Genomic DNA, 19,204 nt, shown 5'->3' on the forward strand with positions numbered 1-19,204 from the left:
CATTGCTTCTGAAATTTTTAAATAACTAAACATCTCAAGAAACAATTCTATAACTGGAATTCTTTCCCATTTGTACTTTTAGAATTTAAATGTAACTTCACTTGAAATATTAAGCGGAATACTTTGTTACATGCACCTTTTCCCGCTCATTTTTATCTTTTTAAATAGAAAAAAATTAATTAATCAAAAGCAGTGTTGAACGGCATGAACCGATTTCCATTTCATTTTAGCGACTTCCCACCCCTCCATTATCACAGAATCCTTTCATAAAGTTGAATCTAAGAAAAGCAAAAGTCGGGCTGTTCAACACTATTTTAGATATGGCTATGAAACTTTAAAATTACTAGACAGAAAAGGATAAAATTTGGAACAATAATGAGTTAAGAGCCTTGCTCCATAGATTTGACAATTTTTTGTATTTCTATTTAATTTTTTTTCTTTGAATATAATAACCAATAAAAACATAAAATATGCAACCATATTTTATTAAGTACATCATTTTTGCCGTGTTTATTAAATATTTTAATGTAAAATAAAATAATTGTCAAAATTGATTACATTTTGAATTTACTGACGCCCCCCTAAGAACTCTCATCTAACATTAAAAATTTCAAATATTTACAATATAACTATTACTTACACAAAATTTAAAAATGTTATATTTACACTTTTTTAATCAGAAGAATTGGGTATGAAGAAATTGGGTAGTGCTTGAAAAAAATTGTCAATCTAGATTACTTCTTGCATAAAAATATTTTTCACAACAGAAGTCATGTTTATATAGCAACATGTATTTTGAGCTTTAATCATGATAATGAGTTACGGAATAATAAGCAGCAATTGTAAATTTTATGACGGATTATATCAGGATGATGTAAAAGGCAAATAAAAAGTTACATTAATGGCAGCAAGACTAATGAAAACCAAATATGCATTCCGGACAATTTCCTTTTAACTTTTAAGGTCCAAATTCAATACAGATTTCTATTTTTGGTCACTAGATCACACACGAAATTTCATTTATCTATCTGAAAGTTTTTCAATTACTGCAATCACAAACACACTAATATATAGAGCAGCAAAGGATCAACCCACACGTAGCTTGCATTCAAAATTAAAATACACTTTCTAATGATAAAACTATATACTAAATTTCATCCATCTAACTTCTTGTATTTTTCATTTGTGTTCAAATGCTAGAAACATAGATTTCATGATAACGTATTTCATCCAAAATTTTAAAAATATCCAAACTTTTGGAGTAAAGCTCACATAACATATTTTGTCAATCTAGCTTGTAGCAATTTTCAGCTACAGATTATATACATAGATCTAAAACAAGTTTTTGTCGGTCTTAGGGAAGTTCGAAATACACAGGTTCATTAAACTATTGAGGATAAATCTTTTAAGATTGCAATACTTTCATTTTGTTCGCAAGAAAGTAAAAATATACGATAATTACTTGCAACTCCTTTATAAAGTTTTCTTCCAAAACAGCTCTATGTGATCCTCTGTATGAAAGTAGTTCCTTCTTTAACAATGGTAACTTCATTAGCATCTGATATATCTTGTATAAATCCTGTAGAAAAATAAAATAAGGGGAGGATTTAAAAAAAGGAGAAAAAAAGACCTATCATCTTGTATATCTCTACATTAATCATTCAAACTTGAATAATACAATTCATTATCAGTCGAAAAAACCCGTTACTTCAGTAACTTAAAAAATGCAAAAAATTACAAATAACAATTATTAAATTCAAAATAGGGACATCAATCATTAAAATACCAATAAAAACACTTGATTTAAAACAACCAGTACTGCTTTAAGGGAATTAAAAAGTTTAAAAACTTTTTCGCATTCAATTTTTTATTTTTAAACTGACACCCTGTTTCGCTTTTTTCTTTTCAAATTTCAGCTTCCTTTTCCTTATATTCTTAAAGTTTGGCTTGTGAATTCTTCACATTTAATATCAGTTGTTTTGACACTTCAAAATTACTTATTCCACTATTTGCTTGAATATCGTCATAAACGATTCTTCTTGCAATGAGTTTTTGTTCTTCCATATCCTCTCACAGATAATTTTTATTTATCGAAAATTCTTCCTCACATTACTGTTGTCAAAGAAAAATATTTTAACAAAGGTATAACATAATTACAAGATTCAATAGCAGATCGAAGCAAAATTAATAACGCCCACTTGTTCTATGAAAAGTGAAAACCGATCTTTCCGAAACTTCCATTGAGGATTTTATTAGACACATTCATCAACTTATCGCTATTCTTATTGTAATGAAATTCCAAAAAGTCGATATATCCTTGATAGAAAGCTCTCCCTGATTGCTGTTGCTATAATTGTTTTGGTCACATTAGTCTTCGTATGCACAGAAATGATAGCGGGATGGCACGATCGCGCATGCTTGGCATGAAATGACCTCGTTGGCAATTTTTACTGATTTTTAGATATTTTTAAGAATTTCTCTGACTTTTTTTTCCCGGATCGATAAAATTCCTTGATTTTTTCCTGCTATCCGGTTTCTGTCGCCATCCTGATGAAGGACAAAAAATATATGAACTAAAGTATTCATACGCTTCGAAATTTTAACATTTTCTCGAATTGTCCGAGAAAAATTGGCCAAACTAAACTTGAATTTCAAACATGTAAAGAATATGCTTGAACTCCCTTTTTTTCTTAGTGAGGAGTTAGTAAGATAGCATTTAGGGTAACTACCAGAGTCTGTTTCTTGATTCAACAGAACACTCATGGCATGAAATAAAAAGTCGAATTTTAGTTAGATCACACCACTTCACAATAGTTATAGGGCCTATCAATTTTCTTTTACAAGTATGGAGTGCAATTCCTTCAGAAACAGTTGAAAAATTATCAGTTAGCCTTTGTTAAGTAGTAGTCACTACAGCAATATGAAGTACACACTTCATATAAGTGATAAATCAACCGAACAATGTCCACAATAAAGTGTTTATCAGTTAAAATAATGTTTGTTTAAAAAATTGTACACATAATATGAATAACATAATAAAACCTGTTATTAATGATTCTTAATTTTCAGAAATTTTACTTTTGCACTAAGGGAGTATTTAGATTATTTTGAGCTTTCATACAATTCAATATAACTATTCGATGACTCATGTTCAAAAATATCAAACCATTTTGAGTGCATGCTCTTTCAGGTAGCTTCTGGGAAACAGCAACACCCGAAACTTCTTTCTGTATCTACAAGAAGCCAGAAGAAGCTGAGAACTTTCATATATATTAAATCTTACTGCAATGGACAAATACATTCATTAGTCATCATCATTCCTGGATAACCCTGTCCAGATTTTTTTTTTTAAGACATACAGTCTCTTTTAGATATTCCCTTTAGTTGGTCCCAATGGTGGGTGTAATATGAAAATTCAGTAACTATTAGTCTAGCAAATGTTTTCAATGGCTCACACAAATGTTGGTATTTATTATTTTTAGATTATTTCTCTAAATTTTATTAAATCTTTTTAAAAAATCTCCCAGGTGGACAAGTGAAAGAAGATTGTTTATTGAGACAACAAAGAGGAATGTATCCTAATCTATCCTATCCTATCTCATACGTATCCTCATATATTCTACTCTAAAGATTTGTGCCTTCAATTGGAAACCTTAGTTTTATCTTTGATTTCATGTAATGCTGTTTGATATGTGTATAGAATTGAAAAAAAAAAAAAGCTAATCATTTTGTAATGGATAATAACCAGAATAGTTACATTTTAAATATATTAAAATCATCCAAAAGTATTACATTTATTTAACAGAGACAGTTACAAATTCTTATAATCAGATATCAGGTCAAACCTGCAATTTCAAAACAATGGAACAGTACAAGTAAATAATAATAATAAAACAAATCTTGTAAAATTAAAATCACCTTAAAAAGCAATATGAACCAAATTTGAAAACCATATAATCGATTTGAGAGCATCATAAACTTTCAAATAATTTATAACTAGTAATAACAAAATATAAATTAGATACCTGTAAACCAGCTTTTCGTCTTTGAATTTTTCTGCACAGCATTTCAATATCAATGAATTTATCAATAAGTTTTGACACACTGTTTTGGAGACTAATATCCTTTACAAATATTTCTACTATATCCAAACGTTCCTCTAGAAAGAAATGATAGTTCAAATTTGTAAAATTTATAATCAAACGCACATTTATGGCAAGAAAAAACACGATTGATACAAGATTAAATTTCGTATACAATTTTCCAATTGCAAAGATTTGTCAACTACAAAAGAAAGCAGGCAAAGAAAATCCAACATTTCTCTAACATGTTTTAATACAATAAAATTAAATAAATAATTAGCAGTACTGTTATCAGGAAGCTTATTTTAATTACACCTTAAAATTACTCGCCGTAGTTGTAAAGAAATTGCTTAAGTTTACAAAAGAAGCATTAACATTTTATTATGGAACGATAACTTCTTTAGATTACTAACAAGGGTAAAGGCAGGAATGTGGAAAATAGATATAGGTATGAAATTTAGTATAATGGCAGTATGCCTTTAGATTATTCATTCATAAAAATATTAAAGAATAACAGTCAGCCAAATCCGAGAAAATAGCCTTCAATCTTTCGGCATGGATTATATACTAGTCACATTTCACAGGCATCGAGCAGTCGATGAACGCAGTTGTCAAGTTACTGGCTTCGTATTTACATGTTAGGTTCGGTCCTCAATGCATTTCATTAAATTTTCAAAATTATTTAAATTTACACTGGACAAATAATTTTAATTTCAAACGAAAACTAGAAAAATAAAGATTCTTTCACAAACACAAGAATTTATTTTATATTTGGATGACATATAAACACAAACACGATACGAGCAAGAATCTAACGGAAAAACTGTTATCAGAACAAAAAACTACTAAAGTTTAAGCAGATATAGCACATCAGCTATATTTTGAAATTTAAGCAAACGTGTCAATTCTCGAATGTGTATCTATGTTAAGTTGAATAAAATGTCGCATAATGGAGGTACAAATTACTATTGGAAATGCTCTGAAGAGTGCTCGCGATGTCACCAAGTATATTTAATTAGAGGAAAGAAGATATAAAAGAAATCAAGAAACGGGCTTCAAATAGGAAGATAAATTGAGCGCAAAAATAAGCTTAACTGTCGTCAGATGTATAATCGCTATGACTTGTTTACGAAAACAGATATTCATGTCTTCTAAAACAATTACCTCTTAAAAATTTTACTAGTATTTTCTTAAAACAAAAACTACTTTCTGGATCGTCTAAGAATATTAAAAAAAACACGTCAAAACAAACCTATCTTCCGGATATCCATTAATGGTTGTTTAATCCACTGAATCAAGAGTCTCTCTCCAGCACTGGTGAAACAAGAATTTAGGTGGCCAAATAGGTATGTTTTTATATGAAAATCTACAAAATAATATTAAACAATCAGGTTACAAATAAAAGGAATGAGAAGTAAAAAATTAATAAATTATATATAACATCAAGATACGTGTCACCGAAATAGAGGTAAATTTTTCTTTTGGTAATGGCAGCGAAATTTCGTTTTTGAAAATTGAATTAGTGAGAAAAAGAAAAGTATAAATCCAAATTCTACCTTCTTTTTCATGGACGTAAATCTAAACATTGAGTGAAAGAATGATACTATACCAGCCTCTCCGGCATTGTTACCAGACGGGTTTAAATTTGAATACAGTAGACTCCCGATTATCCGCGCCTGCCGCACAGAGTTTTTTTTTTTTTTTTTGACTGATTTTTTTCAAAAAGGTGCAGTTTTACAGTTATGCTTTTGTAATTACATAATACATTACAGTATTAAAACAGTACATATGTATTAATTTTTCTGTGTATCCTTGACGCCTCTCGTAAATACTAAGCACTTTTCGGTTTTCATTAACAAAATGCATTTTAGGTTAGTTTTGAGTGATATACTAAAATATTAAGCGTTAGTTAAACACTTCCTGCTGTTTATTTTACGTTTTATTGTACATAAAACGATGTTTCAAAGTTGGAATGACTGTTTTCTTTTTTGCTATACCCGTTTTTAGCTTTTTTCGGATTATCCGCGATTTTTGTTATCCGCGGTGTCCGCGCCACCCAATTCCGCGGATAATCGGGAGTGTACTGTACCTCCAATTGAGAATTTTGGATCAATACTGTTGTTTTCACCGATTCAATAATTTTTCACCATTTGCTAATTCAAGCTATCTCGGGACTCTCCTTGGCTTTTTTTTAATTTTTTTTTAAATATTAACTATTTATTATTTATTTATAAAATTTAAGCTCTCATCCACTGTAGCTGATAATTAGTAACAGTTCTGCATTAGCCTGAATGGTCATCGATTATCCCCACAAAAAAGTGTCATAGAAGAAGTTAATAATTTTGTTTTAACTTAAATCTTTACTTAGAATTCGAAAATATTAGAAATAGAGCTCAAAAACAAAGATAAAATCAAACTGATTAACTACCTGACTTTACTTCAGGAAACAAACCAAGCCCAATTTCACAAGACTGGTCCACTCTGGCAAATAATTCTGATTTAAATATTGAGAGAGAAAACTGGCTAAAGTTGTTTTCATCAGAAAGCAGCTAATTTAAAAGTAAGCAATATATATTAATAAAACAGAACAAACAATTTTTGTTTCTATAACAAAAAGTTAATTAAAGTTTTTCGTATTTTAAAATATGAAAGAACGTATAATTGACATTTTCTAAAAATGCTCAATTAGAAATTATAAAAATATTTATATTAATAAAAAAAATGAAAACTATCAATAGAATTTATGGTTAAAATGAAAAATCTAAACTGTCATAAAAAGAAAGACAAAACGGATTTTTAATCAAGAATATTTACATAGTTTAAAAGAGTTAATACCAAAAATTTAAATTTAGAATTCTTATTTCTTTTTGTCAGACTACTAAGGGAGTAAACAAATATCTTATATTTAAATCTTGTAATTAGTCAACAAGCTATCAAGGCAACAGCTAACATGAATTGAAAAAGCATGCTGCTATTAAAAATGCTTCTTTAATCCTAGTAAAATTTTACAAAAACAGACATTTTTCCATACCTGTAAATATTTTATTATAGCAGCCACACAACTAAGAGCTAACTTCATTTCAGACTCATCTAAAAAAGATGAGAAGAGAGGAAGTAAATAACACATAATAATCTATTAAAAAGTTAAAATCGATTTATGACACCAAATAACTCAATAATTCTTAATCTAAAAATAAACAGGCTACTTAAAAAAGAACAAAACATATAATGGTAGTACACCTAAGAAAAGCATTGTAATTTAAAGTATTGGGTATAAAGTTATAAGCCATTTGCTTTATAGCAAGTGGCATTTTGAAAATCCCAAAATGTTACACAAGTTTATATCGATGAGTTAAATATCAGATTCATAAAATTCATCTAGAGAAGAATTCTAAACACACTGTAAGTGGGAGTCTTGTTGCAGAAATCTAATATTGGAGCGACAGAAAAAGGTAATTTTACATGATCTGTAAACAATGTGTTAATAAAAATTTTTGGAGCAAATTCATGTAATAGCAACAAAACAAAGAAAACCAAACATAAGTAGCTACAAAGATTTTTATTATGCATACATTTACTTGGGCAAAAGGAGCGAGTACCTCTTCACTTCATCATAAGACACTTGATGACAGAAGTCGTACTTCAGTCTCTCACACAACATTCAAATTTCATTTGGGAACTAAAAGTAATTTTACCTACAATGCCAACACTACAGGCCAATACTCAGTAAAGACCATGTAATCAATCGCGAGCTTTTGGAAGGCTTTCAACTATGTTCAGAGTGCACGGTTAAAAATAGATGCAAAAATTAAGCACATTCATACATGTGTAGATACATAAATCCAAATTTTCTAAGCATAGGATTTTTTTTTTTCTGTTTTATAATATCTAGAAATAATATATTCTATAATACATAGAAAAATTTAAAAACATTTTAAAATTTTAAATATGTATTTTTTCCCCCATTATCTTTGTCAAAAACGCTTTTTGCATTTTAATTGAAGTATTCTAATATGTCATTGCAAATTCTAAAAATGGTTATAACTTTCTTCGGAGCTTCAATCAAATCTCATCACTTATTTAGAATGGCAATATCATCTTTAAAAAATACAATTAAATTCAGAAATTTTGAATTACAAGCAAATTGAATACAATTATTATATGTATCAAACATTGGAGATTTAAATAATCGGTGAATTGGATATATATTGGACAAAAATGGGTTAAAAAATTTGGCATTGGCATTGCAGGAGGGGACTTCTAATAATCCCTAACACAAACGTCTATTTCATTACACAAAAGAACCATAATCAATCAGTTACCAATTATGAAAACTTAATTTATCAGTACCAAATAAGGCTCACAGATTTTTTATCACTACAGTTTTAAATTGAAGTTCAAAATTAAAAAAAAAAAAAAAAATCAGAAAAAATATAATTAAATAACTTTTATGCCTGAGAAAATTTTATGTCCTTATGTGTATAATTTTAAAAACTTACACATAAGAAAATTATGTATATTTTTTTCTTTTTTAAAATCTTAAAATTTTTTTAAATTAAAATTACGAAAATCTGACATTAATTATCTTATACTGATAAATTAAACAGAATGAACCAATATGTACAGCTTTTATTTTGCCTTTATTTTTGTAACAAACCAGATTATATAAATATTTATAAGAGAAATAATAAGAGTAAAAATAAGAAATGGGTATAGAAAATCTATTCTTACAGCTGACTTTAAATTTTTATCTATTATTTTTCTTTGAATGTTGTTACAATTGCCAAGAGTGAAAAATCCATTGATCTACTAGCTTTATGCAATAGTTTTAGTTTCTATTATCAGAAATTTCTTTGTTTTAAATTATATTTCCCGCTTAATTTAGTGTCCACTAATGGGCTTTCGAGTTCTTTTTCGAAACTGAAAAATTACAAACACATGTTAAACAAACACATTTCATTAATGGAATGTCGTTGGCCACCATTTATCTGAAGTTTTCAAAGAGGACAACATATATAAAAATGCTACAGCAGACTATCAGATTTGAAAGTTGATAATGGGAACCTCTTTCTATTACTATCATGGTTAAAGCAAATTTTCCAGGCATTTGAAGAAAATGAGCCAGGAAACAAATTTTAGGCTTCCAAAGAGAAGAAGTAACAAAAGGCGACATAATTTGTTGAAGAATTTTGAGAAATACTCAAGTTTTTTTGAAGGACAGTAGTCCAAAGAAATATATTTATTTATTTACATTAATTTTTTATCACAATATTAACAGTGTAAAATCATGATTCAAAGATTTAATGAAGCGAAGATATTGTTTCGAATTTCATTACTTTAAAAATCATTATTACAACTAGTGCCCAAAATTAATTAAGACAATTAATAAACCTATAAAATAGCAATCATTCAAATAATACTGGTATTATTGAAAAGCTAATTTTTACCTTTAAGGCACTGAAAAAAATTTTGTGCAATAATATTCTTTCACGTTATGGCGGAAACATGTTAAATTTGTTAATTTTTTTTAACTTAGTTTCCAATTAAAATTTTACAAAATCAGTCTTTAGTGAGCTTTAAATGATCAAGAAGTACCTTCCTGTCCAATTTCATGTTCCTAAATTCAGTGATTAGGTTCTGTGTTGCTCTGTCAGTCAGGCAAATCATTATATATATAGAAATAAAGAAATTTCACAGGGAAACCAAAAAGGGCTTAAGAATTACAAAAAGGAAAAAAAAAAAAAAAAAAAAAAATTAAATCTGGTGAATAAAGATCATTTTTTTTTTTTTTTCTTTCTTCCTTTCTTCTAAATTTTAAATATCAGACCTAGAAGAATTTAAAAAATAAATAAATAAATATTAACATTTGGCAGGATTGGTCCAATTGGTTCAAACGAAAGGAGATATTCAAAAAGTACACCACAAAAGAAATTGCTATTACTAAAAACTTAGTTACAAATTAAAATTTCATCATACTAGATTTTATGCAAATGACAAATGTAATTACACACCGCAATAAATTTAAATACAATATCGTATAGTACAATTCTTTTAGTAGGTCGTTCAAGGGACAGAATATTAACGAAAACGATAAGCGAATGCGTAACGTGCTAAAGAGTGTTTTGAAAATGTCTTCTATGAAATGACCCACAAAAACTAAGGACGTTAAATTTCTTGGTCATTTCCAAAATCTCACTAGAATGTCTATCTGCTTATTTTGCAGACTTGTTTAATGATTCGTCAAACTGTCAACACTGTGTAACATGGCATTTTTTTAATGGACTGATTCATTATTTTCAACAATTACTGCAAATTTTATGAAGGTCACAATTTGCCTCGGAATTTTTCCACTAAGCACCGTAGAATCGGTGTTCTGCCGTTTATCTATGATGAATAAACATCGTAGATAATTTTTCACCGTTTTCACTTTCGTAAATTTTCATGCTGGTAATTCAAGTGAAATTGAAGTCTCGGAAAAGAAAAAGAGTCCTTTTAAGGACTTTAAAACAAAATTCATGGCCTGTTTAGGAGCCCCTAACAGGATTTTGATATTTAGGGCTTTTCTAAGGCCTGGAGGAAAGCAGTGGTATTTACTCGAACTTTTAAAATAGATGCATTTGCAGAGTTTTTGTAATTCATGTTTCACCATTGTATTGCACTTCTAAAATCTAATTTGACTTGGTTATCCTGTAATAAACCAATTTGCAACTATATGTTTGAAATAAAAACATGAAATATAGTCGAAAATTACATTTATTTTTTATTTCTTTATTCTAATGTAACTACTGCATTTTATGTAAAGTTTATTGAGTAATAAAATAGTTTTGTACAGTAAATTGCACTAATGCAGATTTCTTACTAATGAAACCAAAATTCAATATGCTAGTAGTTGATTAATTATCATAAAATTCCGTCCAATTTATGTCAAGAATTTAAACGGATTTCATGTTTAAGTTTTAAATTTATAAGACTGACTCAATTTTTTTTTTCTATTTAGAGTATTTATTATTCATTAAAAAATTCAGTTTAAAATTTTATGCATATAATTATATTACAGAATAAATTTAAAACATTTCAACTCATTTCATTATTTTTTTTTTTCATTTTATATGCAGTACATTAATTTATTTAATTCATTTTTCATTCTTGAACTTATTAGCAATAATAAAAGCATTATGACAACAAAAATAGAAAAATATTAAGGAATATAAAATCTAAAAAATTAAAATTGCAAGTTCACACTCGCTATTTTATGAATAAATTCTAGTACTGAAATAGATCGAAATTTCAACCTCTGAAATTTTGAAATCGGTTCTGAATCATACCTTAAAATATCTCCTTTTTAATTCATTTTCTTTTCTACAATATGTGCATTTAAATTCTCTAATACATAAATTTCGGACTTCATACTTATAAAAATTTTACTTGATCACTATTTTATAATATACTGTTTATTCAATTATGTTGTTTTCTATCCATGATAAAGATTAATTTTAGCAGCCGAGTGGTTCCCCCATCATTTGAACATTAACTAAAAATTTTGAAGTTGTTTGAACTTTTGATGTTAATCGAACTTTTGATTCTGATTGAATATTCATGAATCAAGAATAATTCTTGTATTATCTATCGATTTGATTTGGAGGCTTCGCTTCCGGAAGGTGTGTATATTGTTGCAAACCTGTAGATTTGGTTTCCAAGCACAAATAGTGTCATCGTAAGAAAGACCGTTGCACGATCTGTCCTGTGCGTGCCGAGCGGGTGACCTCACAGCTTGGCGACCATTTGGTGACTTGGCTGCAAAATGGATAACACTGGAAAGTTCGAGAATTTTCACGATCCATCCACTAGGAACCGAGATATACCCAGATACGCCCTGATTGGTCTGGAAGATTCTAGCCCCGCCTCCCGGAACTATAAAAGAGGCTTTCTCAAGCTATGGGTGCCATGGTTCAATAAAAACGAAGGTATCCGACATGCCCTAAACCTTCTATCAATCAAAGATTTCATTAAAAAGATTGCCAATAAATTCTTCTCAGATCTAGAAAATATCGATAACCCATCAATTAAAGAAATAGAAACCTACATCCCAAACCCAAATTCCAGAAGACCCAGATTCATCCTACTCTAAATAGATCAAATCAAAAAATCATCATTATTAATAATTATGACCTTTTCTCCCCCATTTTAATACATAAATTCATTCCCATTAAATCCTATTAATCTAAGTTTTCCATGATCCATCTGGCCACTACCATTGGCTAGAACAAGTAAAATCTTACCCCATCCCCCACTCAACCACTCTAGCAGGCATTAAGTTTTTTCTCTCACCGACATCCCAGAATTCACCTCTGCCATAGCCCAACCCTCCAGCCAACTCAAGACGACCCCGCCACTAGAAGCAAGCCTCCCATTGGTCAAGAGACGACAGTTGACAAGTGTACTTAAACCGATGTTCCCCTCCATCAGCCTCATTCCAAGACCTACCCTACTCCTGGCTAGACTACGTCGAAATGCTTATCAAGTTTTAGTCGATAGGAGATGGCGACTCCGGGCGCTGGCGCTCAAAAGATTTTTCCTTGTGTCCTTGCTGTGGGTGTCAGCTTCCGTCATGAACGGTAGCGTTTGCGAGGAAGGTGGAAAGTGCAGATGCGCGGAGACGAATGAAAAAATGATCATTGATGGCGATCATAGTGATCTGCCTCAAACAAAAGAGAAATACACTTGCATCCATTGCAAGGAAAGATTTATGATCCGTGATGCGGGAATAGTCCTAAAACTAGAAATTGTGGGTATCAACCAAGACACGAGGCATGCCAAGAGGAAGCAGATTGATTATACTCATTCGCATCTTGCAGCCATAGAGTCTAGACGAAAGCAAGCGATTCAGGAGATGGAGGCCCTTTTGGGTAAGATGAACCTTATTAGTTCTTGTCAGGACTCGAAATGTGAACACTCTAAGGAACCCTCCCTGACCCTGAGTAGTGATAATTTCGTCTCTCCAACTAAAAGGAAACCAGCCAGAAAAAACCCGGAACCCCCTAAAAATGTAATTAACATAAGCAACAAATTTCAAGTCCGCAATAATATCCCAGTTGAAAATGAAACTTCCAACACTGCAGAAAATAAAACACCACCAATAATGTTGAAATACACAGATAACTTTAATGAAATCTTATCCCAAATTGCCAAAACCTGCAGCAAAACTGTCAACAAACTGAATAAAGGCTTCATAAAAATATTCCCAGAATCAGCTGATCAACACAAAGCCATTCAAAATTTCTGCAGGCAGCAGGGTTATGATTATTTTATCATAACCCCCAAAAACAAAAGACCACTAAAAGCAGACATCCAAGGGCTCCCCCACGAATACGACACTAAAATTATAGCACAAAACCTAGTTGATAGTGGTTTTCCAGTGACTAGGGTAGTCCAACTTACCCAGCTAAGAGACCTCTTCCATTTTATATGGGTGAACTAAATAAAACTTAAAAAGCCGAGGAAATTTTTAAACTTGAACATCTGGATTATCTTAGCATTACAGTTGAGTCCTATAGAGGTCGCAACCTAGTCTCGCAATGTTATCGTTGCAACTTTTTTCACCACGCAGCGAATAACTGCAACATAAAACCCAGATGTTTGAAGTGTGGCGAAAGCCACGAAACTAATGCTTGCGCGATTAATGAAAAAATTGAAACACCAACATGTATCAATGGGGTTAAAAGTCACATGTCATGTACTTCTTGCACATGGCATTTAAGTTTCATCCGCACCGCTCTCGTCGATCAGTCTACCATTAACTTTCTCCGCCAAGTGTGAAGCGGATTTTTTGTTTACATTTGAAGTTATAGTTTTTGAGTCATTTTCTTTCCTCTTATTATGTGTTAACAGAGGAAATACTAGTGTGCTGATGGATGCATGCTTTAATGCGAAACACAAGAGTGACTGTCATGATAAAATGTTTTCTTATTTTCCTTTCAACAATCCTGACTTGGGTTGATAGCTTTCATATAGATTTTTTCAAGCCTTCGAAGTCGGTGATATGCTCCGACACCAACACCATTTTGAAGAATTCATTTAGTGTGTGTCTATTTATTAAATATAGCTGTTCCAGTAATTTGTTAGAAAAACTCTTCGAAGAAAAAGAAATCGGTAAGCGACTTGCCGTCAAAAACAATCAAACAAAATCGTGAGTGCATTTTTAATCTACTTTATTCACATTTGATGAAATTTCTGGTAATTTTGAATATGCTTAGAAGGTTTTAAAATGTTTACATGAATATTACATTGCATTTTTTTACAAAATCTTATCCAAATTTAATTAATGTAAGTAAACAACAATGTCCTGTTGCAAAAATAACAATTGCTATAATGCTAAACTTAGGTGGAAGTGAATATTACTAGTTTTCTAATTACATTTGCAGATTTATGATGGATTCAAAGTGAATTTATATCAAACAACTTTTCTATTGTTAAAAAAGAAATGTCAATTGTTTCTTGTATTTAAACTGAAATTGACTGTTATCATAATATCCTGTTATAACACTGTGCACCTCAGTGATTTCTGTTTTAATAAATAATAGGTCTTTTCATTGAAAATCAATTTCCATATCAGCATTTATTATATAATTTTTATTCCCAACTTCATTGCTACATGCATGTTTCACTTTTTTTTCTATTTCTTTAACATATCAATTTTGAATTATAAAATTCTGTGAAAGCATAAAAGTGTTTCTTTCAACTCCTCTTTATATTTGAAGATATATATGTAACATTATTTTAGGTGAAGCAGAATGCAATTTGAAGACAGTAAAAAGACTTTTTACAATTTTAATTCTTTTTAATCCATCGGGAAAGCACAATTATTTACAAGCAAAGGCACGGACATTGCGTCCGCCACAGCGCTGCCAAAAGCGAAAGTGGGACGAAATAAATTATCCCTCGCCTTATATAACCTTAGATTTTGATAGGGGAAATTTCTGAAGCATGTCAATCAGATGTAAGGGAAACACAAGGATCTTTTAAGAAAGAATGTGCTTATTGGACATTTTTTACCCCTTCACGCCGAGCGTGTGAAAGTGTTGGCGTTTAGCCGATTCAGCAATTTTAAAAAGCTTCTCTTGAATTAATTAAGTAGAGAAAGTGGAATGGGATCACGAAATAAGAGAATATTTTAGAATGAAGTTACTATGAGCTAAATTAAGATAAAATCTTGGAAATTAATTAAGTTGAAATTACAGTTTAAAATATTATTACATTCCCCCCCCACACACACTGCAAGACGTGAAAATATGTCGGGGCCCTCGACACACAGCCTTACCTTACAGTGGTGATCAAGTAAGAAAAATTAAAATTTAAAAGCATATTAAAAGTGATACCAAAGTTTCCCTTACCTTCACATTATGCAAACATACAGAAATCCCATTCATCATTTTACATTATAAATATAAAAAGAATTATATTTGTGAAAATAGTATATAAAAATCTTAATAATCATCAGTAATAACAAAATATTAAAAATTAAATGATACAGTAGACTCCCGATTATCCGCGGGCGGGTTATCCGCGCCTGCCGCACAAAGTTTTTTTTTCTTCTTCCAAATACAAGAAAATGCTTCCAAAGCAAGCAGCAAACACAAATGACTGATTTCTTCAAAAAGGTGTAGTTTTACAGTTATGCTTTTGTAATTACATAATACATTACAGTATTAAAACAGTACATATGTATTAATTTCTCTGTGCATCCTTGGCGCATCTCGTAAGTACAAAGCACTTTTCTGTTTTCATTAACAAAATGCATTTTAGGTTAGTTTTGAGTGATATACTAAAATATTAAGCGTCAGTTAAACATTTCCTGCTGTTTATTTTACGTTTTATTGTACATAAAACGATTTTTCAAAGTTGGAATGACTGTTTTCTCTTTTGCTATACCCGTTTTTAGCTTTTTTCGGATTATCCGCGATTTTTGTTATCCGCGGCGGCCGCGCCACCCAATTCCGCGGATAATCGGGAGTGTACTGTATAGTGTACAAATGTATTTTTATTATTATGTAGTTCACTTAATTTGATGAAAATAATCTTAATTGATAAAGAAAAAGCAAACTGCATGGCGGCTAGCCTTGTGAAACAATTTCAACTTAATGAATTGGGCGATTTCACCACAGAACATAATGTAAATAATACAGTCAAACTCTTTCTCGACTCACTGCCACAAAAATTTATTGATATTTCCCCTCCCTCAACTGATGAATTAAAAGATCATATTAAAAAATGATCTCCTGGCCTTGACAGTATAAACAACAAAATGTTAAAAACACATCCGGACAATTAACTAAAATTTTTAATTAATACAATTCGTAGCATTCTCAAATTAGGATATTTTCCCATGTTATGGAAAACAGCTGCAGTTATCCCCATATTAAAACCAGGAAAAAACCCAACTGATCCCTGCAGTTATAGACCCATATCCCTACTCCCCTCTGTCAGCAAAATTGCTGAACAGATAATTCTCAATAGATTAAATAATTACCCAGAAGAACATAATATACTAACACCAGAACAAGATGGCCTTATTTACAAGCTAATTATATACAACATACCCCCATACCTTATCAAAATTATAATTTCTTACCTTACAGATCTTTCAAATTCAAAATAAACAATAAATTTTTTGATACAAAACCTATTCTTGCAGGTGTACCTCAAGGATCAAAACTAGGGCCAATTTTATTTTTCTTGTTTATTAATGATATCCCCAAGCAATTTAACACTATGTTGTGTATGTACGCTGATGGCACTGCAATACTAGCTAGAAACAAAAATAAAAATTTCATCACCATAGCTTTAAACAGACATATTAAATCTCTTGAGGATTGGTTCGTTGAATGGAAAATTGAAAAAAATGCTAGTAAAACCGAAGCTATAGTTTTTAATAAAAATGTCTTTAAAAAGAAATTCCCCCCGTTAAAATTAAAAATCAAATTGTCCCGTGGTCTAAGGAATGCAAATATTTAGGCGTTATTCTAGGCAGTAAATTAACTTGGAAATCACACTTTATTTACACAGCTAAAAAGTTTCGAGACCTAACTCGTAAATTTTATACCTTAATTTCTCGAAACTCCAAAATGAGTAGACAAAATAAAATGCTTATTTACTCTACCTACTTGCGTCCAGTATTAACTTATGCATGCCCTGTGTGGGGATATGCTGCCAAGACTAATCTTAGACTTATTGAACGCCAGCAAAATAACTTAATAAACAATTTCTGCTATATGAAATACTACATGCTCAATACAAATATGTACTTATGCTTAGACTACCCCCCTCTTAAAAAATTCATTAAAAAGATAGCCACAAATTTCTTCAAAAACATGGATAAGAATGAAAATGAAGCAATAGTTAAAATAATCCCTAAATATAAACCAACTGCTAACTCTAGAAGAACCCGTAATATATTACTTTATCTTACCCCTCTAGTTTTTTCTTCCTAACTTTTACTATTTCAAACTCAAGTTAAACTGTATCTCAATAGCCAATTCTAGCTCACAAGCAGTAACAACTCACTAAGTCCAATGGCAGCGTACCCCCGCACCCTCAGAAAATCACAATTCCTGACACTCGCCATCTCCAAATCTCGTCGAAGACGGCCACGGCAAAGTATTGACAGTAAAGCTCTGTGAAGTCTCTCCTCACTGGGGATGAGGGGCTAGGCGCCCCGTCAACCCAACCATCAAGCTGTGGGTCATCGGGTGAATAGTCGGAATCGCCGACAAGTAACGAGTCTACGAGAGGATAGCGAAGCAACGGCGAATTACCAGCGTTGTGTGGAGCGAGTACTGAACTGCTGGGTGCCGAATCCTGTTGTCTACTGTGGAGGCAGCATCAAATTATGTGTGTGGAGTAGCTAGTTGTGAAAAGTAGTGAATCGGCGCCTAATGCGAAAAGAGACAGCGAGAAGTTCAGCCGTTAGAGAGACGGTAGAGCGAGGCTCCCAAGATCACCTCTCCTGCTGGATTCTGTCCATTCCCTTCGTGTGCTGTAGACAATAACTACTTGTGTGCTGCTGTCTACTGAAGTGTGTTACTGTGTGCTGTCCTGTATTCGTCTCAGCTGTAAATATTTGTCGTCTGTGTATTCGTCTTCTTGGTGTTCGTCTCTTCGTGTAAATAAACGTCGTTGCTTTTCTACTGTCGCCTGCTGATTGTGTTCTCCACACCATATTACTACCACTATCAAAAGAACCCGACGGAAGAGAAATCCGTAACAATATGTTGAGTTGATTAAACTTTTATTTTTCGGATTTATTTCAGACTGCATACAAGTGAAATATGTGTTCGTATGTTTGTGATATTTACCCTTTTTATTAGGTATGCTTCTATATATTTTTAAAAATGTATAATTTTTCGCTTTTATACCTTTAAAAATATTGCTTCTTTTCTTTTTCTTAATAAATTGCTTATCAATTTATTTTACATTGCATATATGATAAAAATTAATTTTTGTGCTAGATCAGTTCACACATTTGATAATTATTTTAATTTTGATGTTTATTGAATTTGATCAGTATTGAGCGCATGATCAAACTTTCAAGAGCATAGAGAATCTGTACCATCAATATTTCTCTTTCTGTTTCAGTACATGGCAGTGAAATTTGTTCTAAACTGATATAATAGGCAATATATTTTAGTGGAATGAGAAATGCATTTCACTGACTTAATTTCAGATTAGATGACAGAATAATACATTGCACTTCTTCCTTCATAATTTAGAAATGTTTTTTTTTTCTTTCTTTTCAAATATTTAATCTTTTGAATTGTTTTAAAAAATTATATTAATTATCCTCCATTTAAATTATTTAAGATATTTTTTCTGAAATACTTCATTCTATAGGGTGTTCATTAATCATTGTCGGTGTTTCCCGTACCTCATAACTTTCGAATAAAAAATATTACGCAAAAAACCGATTACGTATTCGTAAATTACAACTCAAAGAATTTTATTAATGATATTAAAGTGTAAAGCTTGCACAATTTGCACTTTGTAGGCATTCAGCTGAAGGCGATTATGTATTCGTAAATTCGCTGAACAAATTTTGACTTTTGATAATCGTGCGGGTTCTCCGAGCC

At 31.0% G+C, this 19,204-nt stretch overlaps 1 protein-coding gene across 2 annotated transcripts in view; it reads right to left on the bottom strand.

Annotated features, from left to right (window-relative positions):
- The window catches only part of LOC129960777 (DNA mismatch repair protein Msh2-like), a 99,899-nt gene that overhangs the window by 29,844 nt on the left and 50,851 nt on the right, over positions 1 to 19,204 (bottom strand). For both annotated transcript variants that reach the window (XM_056074409.1, XM_056074410.1), the window contains exons 10-14: positions 7,114 to 7,172; positions 6,511 to 6,631; positions 5,335 to 5,448; positions 4,026 to 4,159; positions 1,463 to 1,579 (exon numbers count right to left, since the gene is read on the bottom strand). In XM_056074409.1, coding sequence (XP_055930384.1) covers positions 1,463 to 1,579; positions 4,026 to 4,159; positions 5,335 to 5,448; positions 6,511 to 6,631; positions 7,114 to 7,172 — 545 coding nt within the window. The remainder of the gene's footprint in view (positions 1 to 1,462; positions 1,580 to 4,025; positions 4,160 to 5,334; positions 5,449 to 6,510; positions 6,632 to 7,113; positions 7,173 to 19,204) is intronic.

The sequence above is a fragment of the Argiope bruennichi genome, chromosome X2 (assembly GCF_947563725.1).
Source record: "Argiope bruennichi chromosome X2, qqArgBrue1.1, whole genome shotgun sequence".
Lineage (NCBI taxonomy): Eukaryota > Metazoa > Arthropoda > Arachnida > Araneae > Araneidae > Argiope > Argiope bruennichi.